The sequence below is a fragment of the Pecten maximus genome, chromosome 11, assembly GCF_902652985.1.
Source record: "Pecten maximus chromosome 11, xPecMax1.1, whole genome shotgun sequence".
In the NCBI taxonomy this organism is placed as follows: Eukaryota; Metazoa; Mollusca; class Bivalvia; order Pectinida; family Pectinidae; genus Pecten; species Pecten maximus.
This window is the reverse complement of record NC_047025.1, coordinates 38,904,159-38,916,809: the sequence shown is the minus strand read 5'-3', so window position 1 is coordinate 38,916,809 and position 12,651 is coordinate 38,904,159. Positions and strand designations below refer to the sequence as shown.

General features: G+C 37.2%; 1 protein-coding gene across 20 annotated transcripts in view; it reads left to right on the top strand.

The window, feature by feature from the left end:
• LOC117338177 (early endosome antigen 1-like) overlaps positions 1 to 12,651 on the top strand; it is a 103,236-nt gene that overhangs the window by 57,291 nt on the left and 33,294 nt on the right. For 17 of the 20 annotated variants that reach the window (XR_004534982.1, XM_033899410.1, XM_033899420.1 and 14 more), the window contains 18 exons: positions 144 to 290; positions 1,163 to 1,246; positions 1,351 to 1,509; positions 2,022 to 2,168; positions 3,420 to 3,578; positions 4,212 to 4,295; positions 4,896 to 4,958; positions 5,277 to 5,444; positions 5,803 to 5,886; positions 6,509 to 6,688; positions 7,031 to 7,114; positions 7,351 to 7,518; positions 7,796 to 7,879; positions 8,105 to 8,209; positions 8,594 to 8,656; positions 10,086 to 10,097; positions 11,219 to 11,461; positions 12,318 to 12,521. Coding sequence is in view for 19 of the 20 variants with exons in the window: in XM_033899410.1 (XP_033755301.1) it covers positions 144 to 290; positions 1,163 to 1,246; positions 1,351 to 1,509; positions 2,022 to 2,168; positions 3,420 to 3,578; positions 4,212 to 4,295; positions 4,896 to 4,958; positions 5,277 to 5,444; positions 5,803 to 5,886; positions 6,509 to 6,688; positions 7,031 to 7,114; positions 7,351 to 7,518; positions 7,796 to 7,879; positions 8,105 to 8,209; positions 8,594 to 8,656; positions 10,086 to 10,097; positions 11,219 to 11,461; positions 12,318 to 12,521 (2,238 nt within the window). In the remaining variant the exon portion in view is untranslated. The remainder of the gene's footprint in view (positions 1 to 143; positions 291 to 1,162; positions 1,247 to 1,350; positions 1,510 to 2,021; positions 2,169 to 3,419; positions 3,579 to 4,211; positions 4,296 to 4,895; positions 4,959 to 5,276; positions 5,445 to 5,802; positions 5,887 to 6,508; positions 6,689 to 7,030; positions 7,115 to 7,350; positions 7,519 to 7,795; positions 7,880 to 8,104; positions 8,210 to 8,593; positions 8,657 to 10,085; positions 10,098 to 11,218; positions 11,462 to 12,317; positions 12,522 to 12,651) is intronic. The other 3 variants (XM_033899422.1, XM_033899408.1, XM_033899426.1) reach the window with 1 other exon arrangement.

The window sequence follows — 12,651 nt, the reverse complement described above, 5'->3', positions numbered from 1 at the left end:
TTTCAAACACACATAACATCTGCTATAAATAACACTGCTGTAACTCAACAGTTTGAACTAATGCAAGCACCATCAGAGGAAAGCCCTGGTATTAACAGGCATTTATAACAAAGACCTTAACTATCTACACTGGAATATTTTAGGTGGCGGACCATCATGATACAATAGTGAAGTTGAGGAACGAGAACCGAGAAGTTGATGAAAAACTACGGGAAGCATTGTCTACAGCCCAGCACAGGGGAGATGTCATCAAACAACTGCGAGAGGAGGTCAAACAATACCAGTCTAGGGTCAGTATATAGGTCGCACAGGCCCAGTCCAGGGTCAATATATAGGGCACACAGACCCAGTCCAGGGTCAGTATAAAGGTCACACAGGCCCAGGCCAGGGTCACTACATAGCTATATAGGGCGCAAAGACCCAGTATATAGGGCACAAAGACCCAGGCCAGAGTCTGTATATAGGTCACACAGGCCCCCAGGGTCAATATATAGCTATATATGTCTCAAATACCCAGTCCAGGTTCAGTATATAGGGCACACAGACCCAGGCCAGGGTGAGTACATAGATATACAGGGAACACAGACCCAGGCCAGGGTGAGTACATAGATATACAGGGAACACAGACCCAGGCCAGGTTCAGTATTATAGGGCACACAGACCCAGGCCAGGGTGAGTACATAGATATACAGGGAACACAGACCCAGGCTAGGGTGAGTACATAGATATACAGGGAACACAGACCCAAGCTAGGGTGAGTACATAGATATACAGGGAACACAGACCCAGGCCAGAGTCTGTATATTGGGGCACAGACCCAGGCCAGGGTTAGTACATAGATATATAGGGCACAGACCCAGGCCAGGGTTAGTACATAGATATATAGGGCACACAGACCCAGGCCAGTGTCCGCATATCGGGGCACAAACCCAGTCCAGGTTCACTATATAGCTATATAGGGCACACAGACCCAGGCCAGGGTCAATATATAGGGCACACAGACCCAGTCAATGGTTAGCATATAGGTCACATAGACCCAGTCAAGGATCAGTATATGGGTCATAGGAACCCACTTCAAGTTATGCGTATTCCAAGTTGAAAATTTGGAATGTAATAATTTTGAGACAAAAACGTCTAAGACATGTTTTATTCTGATCACCAGGGTCAAGACTTTCAGAGAAAGATGGAGGCTATGGACCAGGATTTACAGCAGGCCCACAGTCGCTATTCCAGCCAGTGTCGTGAGGTCAGTATAGATATTTTTATACTGTCTGACTTGTTAACAGATGGCATTAGATTTAGTACTTACTGTTGTGTAACAAGTACTCAGGGAGTTTATTTATTGTTCAGATTGACCGCCTACAAACTGAAGTTCAGGAGCGTAATTTGACTGCTAGCCAACATGACACGTATTTCAAGTCTGAGGTGGCTGATAAAGAAGAGGAAATACACAGACTGAAGGCAGAGGTCAACATCCTTCATGAAAAACTATCACACACCACTTCACAGGTATAGTTTAAGGTCATACTTGTCAGACAGGTCAAGTTCAACACTTGTCAGACAGGTCAAGATCAATACCTGTCAGACAGGTCAAGGTCAACACCTGTCAGACAGGTCAAGGTCAACACCTGTCAGACAGGTCAAGGTCAACACCTGTCAGAAATTAAAAAGTCAAGATCAACACTTGTGTGACAAGACAAGGTCAACACCTGTCTGACAGGTCAAGGTTAACACCTGTCAGAAAGTCATGGTCAACACCTGTCAGAAAGTCAAGGTCAACACTTGTCTGACACATCCAGGTCAACACCTGTCTGACAAGTCAAGGTCAACACTTGTTAAGCTGGTCAAGGGCAGGTAGATCGATCACCAAACTAACTTTTAAGTCTTTAATGTAAAAAAATAAAACCAAAAAAAAACATGTATTTTATGAAAAGGCTGCTTTCTAACCAGATATCATTTGTTTTCTGAGGCTTTTTAATGTTGAGTATTTCAAAAAGTATTTTTTTTTTTTTTTATCTTAGTTATTGTCCCGAGAAGAGCAGATAGCCAATCTCAACGCCAGCATCAAGGAGCTAGAGGCAGAAATGGCAAGAAAGGATCTAGCCTTACAAAAGTTTGATGTTGACCTCTTGAATGTTGATCAGGAAAGATGTAAAGCAGAGGACAATGTAAGTATATGTGTAGGTGGTTTACAGGTCCATTTCAGGACATATGTAAGTATATGTGTAGGTGGTTTACAGGTCCATTTCAGGACATATGTAAGTATATGTATAGGTGGTTTACAGGTCCATTTCAGGACATATGTAAGTACATGTGTAGGTGGTTTACAGGTCCATTTCAGGACAATGTAAGTATGTGTAGGTGGTTTACAGGTCCATTTCAGGACATATGTAAGTACATGTGTAGGTGGTTTACCGGTCCATTTCAGGACATATGTAAGTATGTGTGTAGGTGGTTTACAGGTCCATTTCAGGACAATGTAAGTATATGTGTAGGTGGTTTACAGGTCCATTTCAGGACAATGTAAGTATGTGTAGGTGGTTTACAGGTCCATTTCAGGACAATGTAAGTACATGTGTAGGTGGTTTACCGGTCCATTTCAGGACATATGTAAGTACATGTGTAGGTGGTTTACAGGTCCATTTCAGGACATATGTAAGTACATGTGTAGGTGGTTTACAGGTCCATTTCAGGACAATGTAAGTATATGTGTAGGTGGTTTACAGGTCCATTTCAGGACAATGTAAGTACGTGTGTAGGTGGTTTACAGGTCCATTTCAGGACAATGTAAGTACATGTGTAGGTGGTTTACAGGTCCATTTCAGGACAATGTAAGTACATGTGTAGGTGGTTTACAGGTCCATTTCAGGACAATGTAAGTACATGTGTAGGTGGTTTACAGGTCCATTTCAGGACAATGTAAGTATGTGTTGGTGGTTTACAGGTCCATTTCAGGACAATGTAAGTATATGTGTAGGTGGTTTACAGGTCCATTTCAGGACAATGTAAGTATGTGTTGGTGGTTTACAGGTCCATTTCAGGACAATGTAAGTATATGTGTAGGTGGTTTACCGGTCCATTTCAGGACATATGAACATTTATTTCTTCCTAGCCAAATTAATACAGAGAACTTAAGTAAAACTAAGCTTGCACCTGAAAACTCCATCAGCCTGTTATTTTGTTTTTTCTCCTGTTTTTCTTTGTTTATATTTATATATATATATCGTGAGTTCGAGGCCCGGTCAGGGCACGAGTCAAAAAGTTGTCTTCCTTCGTCATTTGTGTTTCTAAGCTATATATATATAAACTCAGCCAGTTATTTCATGTATATTAGATAGTAAAACATTTTTTATAAACAAAAACTGTTTTGATTTACCTTGGGTACATTGATCTTATTTATTGGTGTGTTTTGATGTCAGGTTTCACGGCGTGATATCAGTATTCAGCAGCTGGAACAGGACCTGGCCCAGGTGAAGGCTCAGTATCGGGAGTCTGTGGAAGAAAATGGGCGATTGGAGGCGCGTATACAGGCCTTTGCCATCAATGCCCAGAGTGAACAAGACGTCCTCACCTCTGAGGTAAGAGAGACAATTCAAATATCTACCATCTGTTTGGGAAGATGGCAGTAATTATACTGCTTAATCAGAAATGATTAATTTTTGTTTAGTTACTTGAAATTATTATCTGGAGTATATGGACACACTAGAACTAGATTAGTACATACCTAATATTGACATTCTTGTTATATCAAATATACTAGACAAAATAATCTGTCCTTTCCCCCTTAGAGGGTTATTATGGAATTAATCTGATGAGACAAAAGGCTTTCTGGATAATGTTATCAATTCATAGTTAATTAGACAATGACTAGCTCGTTAAGAAGCATTGTGTTGGCATGCAGTCCCTGTTACCTGTACAAGTTAGTACAGACATGTAAACCCTGATCATAGTCTATCACATTAGATACCTGCCTGTAGTTTACCAGCTAAAAAACAGTTTTCTGTGTGAAATGTACAATAGACCAGACTAGAGAATTGTCCATAGAGGACATAACAGTGCTATATAACTATGGCCTGTGCTCAACTAATGGCAAGGCTTGAAGTAAGTTAACTATTAATTTATATTTATGTCAAAAAAGAAAAACAATGACACGAATTTGATAATGACAAGAAGTGTATGCATTTTAATTGTAACATGTAATGTATCTACAGGTAAAGCGACGAGAAGAAGCCATCAAACGCCTCAAGATGGAGACCATCACCATGCAGGAACGCAACAGTAAATATGAGGAAAAGGTGAGACTTCAGGCCTACAGGGACAGTCTAAAAGCTGGCTTATATTCTTTTTTATTTTTTGGGGGGTGGGGGGTTGTCTTTAATATTGAATTCTTTATCGCACTGCTTAAAACAATGGAGATTTTTAATTATAAGCTAGCTTGTCTTTAATTGAGCTGTCTCTTCTTCTCAAAGTAGTTAATGTTAATTTGATTATATCAATGACATTAGAAGTCTATCATGACATGGCAATATATTGTGATAGGATCTTCTGTTTTGTGATAGCTCTAGTTTTGTTATATTCTTATTCTGCACAGTTATTGTTTGTTTGTCAGCGGTCAGTTAACCATACCAAAGCCAGGCTATGGGAGACAATTTGAATTAAAAATATCTTTTTATCGTTTTTTTTCCTCAGTTGAGTAAGTTAAAGTTTTTGATTTCTTCAGATTTAATAATGATACACTATTAATCGCTGATATGATATGATATACATGTAACAAGTATCTAGTAAAATGATACACCTCCTCATTGTCTTAATGATGGGTAGCGGAGATGTTAGTTAGCCATTGGTTTATAGTTCTAGTTTGTTTTAGTAATGTTAATTAATGTTTATTTACATAGGTTAATCAGATGGACCGCGAGGTGGAGCAACTTAAGATGCAGCTACGCACATCACAAGCAGAGGTATAACTGTCCACTCACCTTATACAGGAGCATGTTTTAAGACATTTACTGCTCGGTCAGCAAAAAATAAACATTTATAAAATAAATTTACAGGAATGATAGATACACATGCATGTCTGTGTTCTATATGTCAACTTTGCGACTTCTTTATCAGAAATTGTAAATTTAATCTCATTTAAATTGTAGCTGTACTATTTCTTTATTTTCTTGTCAAATCATGATAATGGAAAGTATGTAGTGTTACAAGGTATTGGGAAAATGTGTTGGGAAAGATTATAAATGTACAGATTGCTGATGAAAGTGTAATGGTTGATACAGAATGATACAAAGAAAGGAACTATCAGTAACCTGGAGTCTAATCTGAGTGACGTGAAGCGCCGTAACAGCCAGTATCAGGATGACGTGAGTCGTCTCGAGGACCGTGTGAGGGAAATAAACATTGAACTTACCTCCCTCCAGTCCCAGAGTGATAAACAGCAGCACAATGTAAGTGTTATGGCTGGGGGAATCTGGAGGTAAAACAAGATAGAGAACCTTTAATGATGGCAAACAAATCAAGAGGCCAAAAAGTGAGATGTTAGTGTAAATCAGGAGTACATAAGGTATTCAATCCAGGGAGGAAAACAGATGACAGAAATATCTGACGTCAAATAATATAGCATTTGAATTCTTTGATATTTGAGTTTTGTTAACAGAATTTTATTATTAGAATATTCAACATTGGTGTAACAAAACAGATTTATTTTACCCATCCACAGTTTGTATTCTGATTGAAAGAGAAAAATAATCATAAAACTGTCTAAAAGGCTTATTCTGGATTCACCATGTTCATTATCCATTATAGATTAGTACTAAGGAGGAGCTAGTGTTGAATCTGAAGACGGACCTGGCAAGTCTACAGAAACAGCAGAAGGAAACAATGAGTAAGGTAGGTGTGGGCCTGTCTGACAGTATAAATATTTACATATAATGACAGAAAGAGATGATGAATTGATGACGATGTTATACGACCATCAAAATGTGTCCAGGATAATATGATCTGGTATCTTTTGTTGTCTGGAGATCACCTCCTACATTTTTCAACCGATTTCTTTGCTTCATAATCGTGATATGTAGTTTGCACTTTGACTCCTGGAGCTGTGATGATCAGGCTTCTAATGGTTCCTAGAGCTGTGATGATCAGGCTTCTAATGGTTCCTAGAGCTGTGATGATCAGGCTTCTAATGGTTCCTAGAGCTGTAATGATCAGGCTTCTAATGGTTCCTAGAGCTGTGATGATCAGGCTTCTAATGGTTCCTAGAGCTGTGATGATCAGGCTTCTAATGGTTCCTAGAGCTGTGATGATCAGGCTTCTAATGGTTCCTAGAGCTGTGATGATCAGGCTTCTAATGGTTCACTTTTGATGCGGTAAAAACATTTTGTTATGTCAGCATGAGAAAATATTACTTTAGCTCCGGAGAAGTTCACTAGAATGAAACATTCATAGACTTATTTAATAAGTCTGAAATAAATGTGACATTTTTCTAAGACAACACACATTCTGTGTTCAGGTTTATGTTCGGGATGACACCATCCAGAAGCTGAACTCTGAAATAGGTCGTCTGAAGGGTAAACACCAAGAGAAGCTGGGTGAGGTGAACAAACAGTCCGATACCATCAAGAAACTCCAGGAGGCTCTAACCCAATGTCACGTAGACCTGGACAAAAGTAGGAAACTCACCGAACAGGAGGTAAGTCTGACTAGAAACTAAATACATTGATATCAGGGCTTTTTCTGAAGGCTTTTTGGGGCCAATTATGAACCCCATTGCCAATTGAAATCATTTCATATTTATACCAAATTCTTAAAATTGGCAGTTTACTCCATAAAATTTCTTTTCCAATTTTCTTTTCAAAATGAGGCGAAGAAGTCCCATCCAAAAGCAGGGATTTCAATGAAATAACTATATAATCAAAAAAATAATAGTAAAACATTTCAACCAACCATATCAATGGTTTCAATGCATTGTATTGTATAATATTCATTTGAAGGTGACATTTAAAAATGTTATATATGATTGCACATTTTCCAGGTGAGACGTAGAGACGAGTCAATTAAGACCCTACAGGAGGATCTGATGGAATCCCAGTCACAGTACAGTGCTTGTTATAATGAGGTGAGACATTAGGAGATCAGGCATCTCTGTTATAAAATCATAAAGAAAAAAGTGAAAAATATTTTCTTCATAAAATCCTATCAAAAAAAGGGAAAAATATTTTCTTCATAAAATCCTATCAAAAAAAGGGAAAAATATTTTCTTCATAAATAAAATCCTATCAAAAAAATATCAAAAATATTTTGAACTTTTAAATTAAAACATCTAATAATGGTATGCATTGTGTTGTTTTCTAGTTAATGAAAGCTGAGGATGATATAGAAAGTTTGAAGAACGAGAACTCACATCTGAGCCAGAATGGACAGCAAACCTCCGAGGAGGTGGGTCAACTCCAGGAACAGCTGCACCAACTAGAACTCGACCTGACTATCTCTCAAGAGAAACACAGGACGTGTCAAAAAGAGGTAAGAATTTTATACAGGTCAGGTGAGAAAGAGGTAAGAGTTTTATACAGGTCAGGTGAGAAAGGAATGAGCTTGAAAAGGTCAGGTAGAATAGGGGCTAGAGAGAAAGATCATGTTAGAAAGAGGTAAAAGTTTTGTAAAGATCAGATGAGAAATTGAGAGCTTAAAAAAGCCAAATCCAAAGAAGCTAGAGAAAGATGAAGTATTAATTTGTATTTATAAATGATCTGACACCCAGTATAATGAGTATCACTAAAGTATAAATTTCACTTTACAGGTTGCCCATAGGGACCAGGTGATCATCAAGGTTCAGAGTGAGCTGGACACAACCCAGGAGAAGTACCAGGGCTGTATGGAGGAGGTGGGTGTCTGTATGGTGGGAAGTTCAGGAATGTTAAGACGGTGTATTATATTTTGACACAGACAGTAACAAGAAATTAGGTTTGGTTTGGAATCATTATATCATACTACCAAACCTGTAGTGGTGATCTATGAATGGTGGAGTAAAACATCTTTATCGATATAACTTACACTGAAATCTAATCTACATATGTGATGAAGAATACATTTTGTTTGTGATTTTCAGTTGAACATTCGTGAAGATGAGGTCATTCGCCTGAATGGTCGTGTGAAGCAGCTTCAACAGGAAATCAGAGACCTCAATGCCAAAACAGAGGATGATGAAAAGAAGGTATTGTATACTTTTTTATATAAGTAAAAAAACAAGATGGAGAGAAAGACAGGTAAAAATAAAGGTAGATATATACAGATATATACTTGTTTATGTAAGTAAAAATGAGGGAGAGGTTCTTATGTTAGACAGGTGGAAATGAAGGCCAAAAAGATAATAAGGAAGATGAGGAAAAAACAAGGGTAATCAAGACATAGGATAGAAATATTGAAACCATTTTTGACAGTAAATTTTGACTACAAAAGTACAACAAATATTTGATTTTAGCTCTCAGGTTTATATATTATAGTGGTATTATTCAATACGTTTGAAGTTTATATATCATAGTGATATTATTCTATACGTTTGAGGCAAATGTTTTTATCAATTTTATATCTTTTTCAGATTTCGAATGATGAGAAGTCAATTCAAAAATTGCAACATGATCATGAAATTTCGCTACAGGAGGTAAGAATGCTCTTCTTTATTCCAGTTGGATGTTAAAACTGCTCTGTTATAGTTAAAAGAATTGATGCACAGGTTCTAACAGCACAGCGTGTTTTGTTTTACAAATGATAGCTCTGCTTAATTCAATGGTATCACCCGTGATTGTAAGACCTGTTTTTAAATAATCAATCAGCAAAAATAGTTTAATGTAAAAGAGAAATCAGTCCACTATTACCTTTAATAAGCTATATACCTAATCCGTGGTGTAGTTTGATTTACATTGTGATCAGTCATTAATATGTCGTGGTGTTTTATAATGTCAGAAATTAAATCTAAACTCTACTTTGATTTTAAAATTTTAAGACGCCACCAAGGAAGATAAATGATCAGAACAAGGGAGACAATTCTCGTTATTTATCTGTACTGTACTGGAAACATATAGAGCACAAAGCTTCAGTAAATCAACATACGGTGGACTTTGATGTGTGTGGTGTGGACAGCCACCGACAGTACACCTCTAACATATTGTATCAGATCGTGTATGGTGATAAAACTACTACATCACATAGTCAAGTTCAAGTCTAGCATCAACAGCAATACAGAAATTTTACCTCATTTTATTTTTATTAGAATATAGGATAATTTGTTTTAGTAGTAATATAAACTTAAATATTTTTTACTTGAAATGATCTATCAAAAGAAAAAAATAACTTCATTTTAAAAAGTGAGAATTAAATCTTCTGCTTTTGTTTAATTAAAACAACATTTGTTTTGTTCAAAATTGCTATTTAAAAACACACACTTGGGTGTGCCATTCTGGAATTGTCTCCCCTGATCATATCTGAGTTGAAAGGTAATGCTTGTCCTACTCTAAAGCATGTACGAGGTGTAGGGACCAGTAGGTGTGTAGTAATGATAGCTTTACCCTGTAGAGACACAGAGGACAAAATGGAGCGGCGGTAATGATACATGTACATAGCTGGATGTTTAATGCTTAGATATACACAGTTTGTCTTGTAAAGGTAGATAACCCCGGCTGTATAGTGGTGGTGGAATGTCAGGTTTTGTACAGGAAAAACATCTTATATCAGTCTGATTGTCATCAGATTTGTCTACAAGTAATAGGATATATGTAACAATGATAACAATAAAAATTTATAATAAAACTGCATTTTAATGGGGAAGATATACAGTGTTTCAAACCCCCACCCCCCACCCCATATGCACCCAAGGTTTTCAGTGACTCTTTTGTGTCATAAAACAATACCATACCAAACCAAATACTAAGAAGGTTTTATTCAATATTTCTTAAGGATGAAGTGAATCACCTTTACCATATTTAACTCACAAAAAAAGCTTGCCTTCATTGGCCAGCTTTGAGTAATATAGACTTCTTTACTAATTTGATAAGCTGTGTAAAATACATATATGTTTGTTTTGTTCCCGGTAGAGAGATCTCAAGGTAAGTGCAGGTGTAGACCTGCCTCGGAGAGCTTCACTATACCAGATTATTGTCTGTTTAATCCTCTCCACCTATATAACAACTGTCACATGTAATCTGTGTGTAGTCCTCCACAAAACACTTAAATTATTTCATATATTTTTATCAAAATATTTTTTTATTTTGGATATGTGATGCATGACTGATATGGACATTATGGTTCCAGGATATGGGACACATGTCCAGTATAGTATTAATCAGAACTGTAAAATGTGGTCAGACTGTTATTGATGTGGAGTTGAAGTTACATACAGGTTTTATGTAAATAATATTGAAGTAACATTGATTGACATCCAATTATATTTCAGCTTTACCTAATAATGTCACTATATAATTTGTTTGGTAATAATCATCTTTTGTCAGACATATCTGGTGTGCCCAATATAAGTATATCATTCTGAGAGTTATTACATTATTTATGACTATTGTTGTGTTACAAAAACATTAATACAGTTTAGGAATTAAGAGATGCCTTTGGTTAATAAGTTTATGAGGTACAACCTGTAAGAACCTTACATTCTAAAGTTTATCAATCCGTTATTCCATTCATTCTAAAGTGTATCAATTCGTTATTCCATTCATACTAAAGTTTGGTGTTGGTTTTGTTTATTTATTTTTTTCAATTTCTGTTACCTATTTTATTGTTCTAAATTTTTCATTTTTTCCCCTTTACTTAAAACTAAATTTTAGGAAGTCTGCTAAAATTACAGATAGGAACAGAAAACAGTTGTATTATATTCTTTGTTGACAGTGTGTATTTATTATCCCTTATACAGGGTTGCCTCCCTTTATACAAAATACTAATATCATTAAGCCTATAATTTTGTATTAACATTGAGAGTTTATAGATCAATCAAAGGAGGAAGCCAACCAGCCATTCATTACCTTATAATATATGTGTACAGCAAAACATTTTATAATTATTAAGAAAGATTTGAATTATGTTTCATAGCAACACAATTCAGTAGAAAAAATTTAACTAACAAAGAACAGATGGGCATTAGTCATGTAGTACAGAAAGTGGTGCACGATGTTTTTATGATGAGGAACTGAGTGTAACTTATGTCCTTTAATCCCTCCAGATGAAAAACCATCTACGAACAATAGAACAGCTGAAGTCAGAACTCCAGATAGCCAGAAGTACTCACGAACAGGATGTGAAGCGTATCCAACAGGACATGGACCTTTTACGCGAGGAGCTTGAAATGACACATAACCAGAACAACGATGGACAGAAGGAGAATCTAGATCATAAGACGACCATCATGGCACTCAATGATGAGATAGACAGGATGAAGAGGATGCAGGACGACACAGCAGTCGAGGTAGGAGATGGGCTAGGGAGACAGAAACTGGTATATATTAAAGGGGGTGTCAGAAACTGGTATATATTATAGGGGGTGTCAGAAACTGGTATACAGGATAGAGGAGACAGAAACTGGTATACAGGATAGGGGAGACAGAAACTGGTATACAGGATAGGGGGTGTCAGAAACTGGTATACAGGATAGGGGAGACAGAAACTGGTATACAGGATAGGGGGTGTCAGAAACTGGTGCATGGGTGAGAGGGTTGAGGGCAGAACCTGGTATATCAGGGAGGGGTTGGGGACTGAAACTGGTATATGGGGTATAGGGTGTCAGAAACTGGTACATTGGGTAGAGGGTAGAGCCTGGTATATTGTATAGGGGATGGGGGCAGAAGCTGGTATATTGGAAAGGGGGTGTCGGATACTGGTATATGGGGAGGGGGTTCGGAGGTGGGAGCAGAACTGGTATATGGGACTTGAGGGGCAGGAACTGAGAATTGATGTGGGGAATCAAAGCAGCGGGAAAGGGATGTAAAGGCAGTCGACAGTGGTGGTGGGCAGATAATATGTAGAGGGAACTTGTTACAAATATAGAATAGATAGGAAACATTAGGGACCAGATAGTCAGCTATAGTTTATATGAAGTCATTATTTCACTGTGGGTATAGTACAAAAAAAGTTATATAAGAATTCAGGTTAAATAAAATATTTACGATAAGCTCGCAATGAAATGATGATATAAGTGTATGATATGGTGTTTCAAATGAGTGAAATTAAGGGTAAACATATCATTAATATAAAACAGTATTTGTTAGCTTTTGATCAACATTGTTTGGTAGCTGATTGGAGCTGGAATAACTTTTTATTCCCAGATGAAGCGTCAGAATGATCAGTTACATGACCATGAGGTGGCCTTGGCCGAGTCCCGCCAACAAGTCATTCTGCTGGAGGACCAGTTGGATAGTTGTCGTGAGGAGGGCCATGTCATTGAATCTGAGCTGGACAGCTTCAAACAGAAGTATGGAAAGAGCATGAACGAGGTCGGACACTTGGAGGGAACTGTCAAAACTCTGCAGGTAAGGGATGCAATATAGCATACATACATATGAAATATATAATGTGTATTTGTAAGTACAAATTGAAAATCATAAATCTACATAAAACTGTTATTACTGAGATACTAAGTCCTAACTAAATACAGAAAAA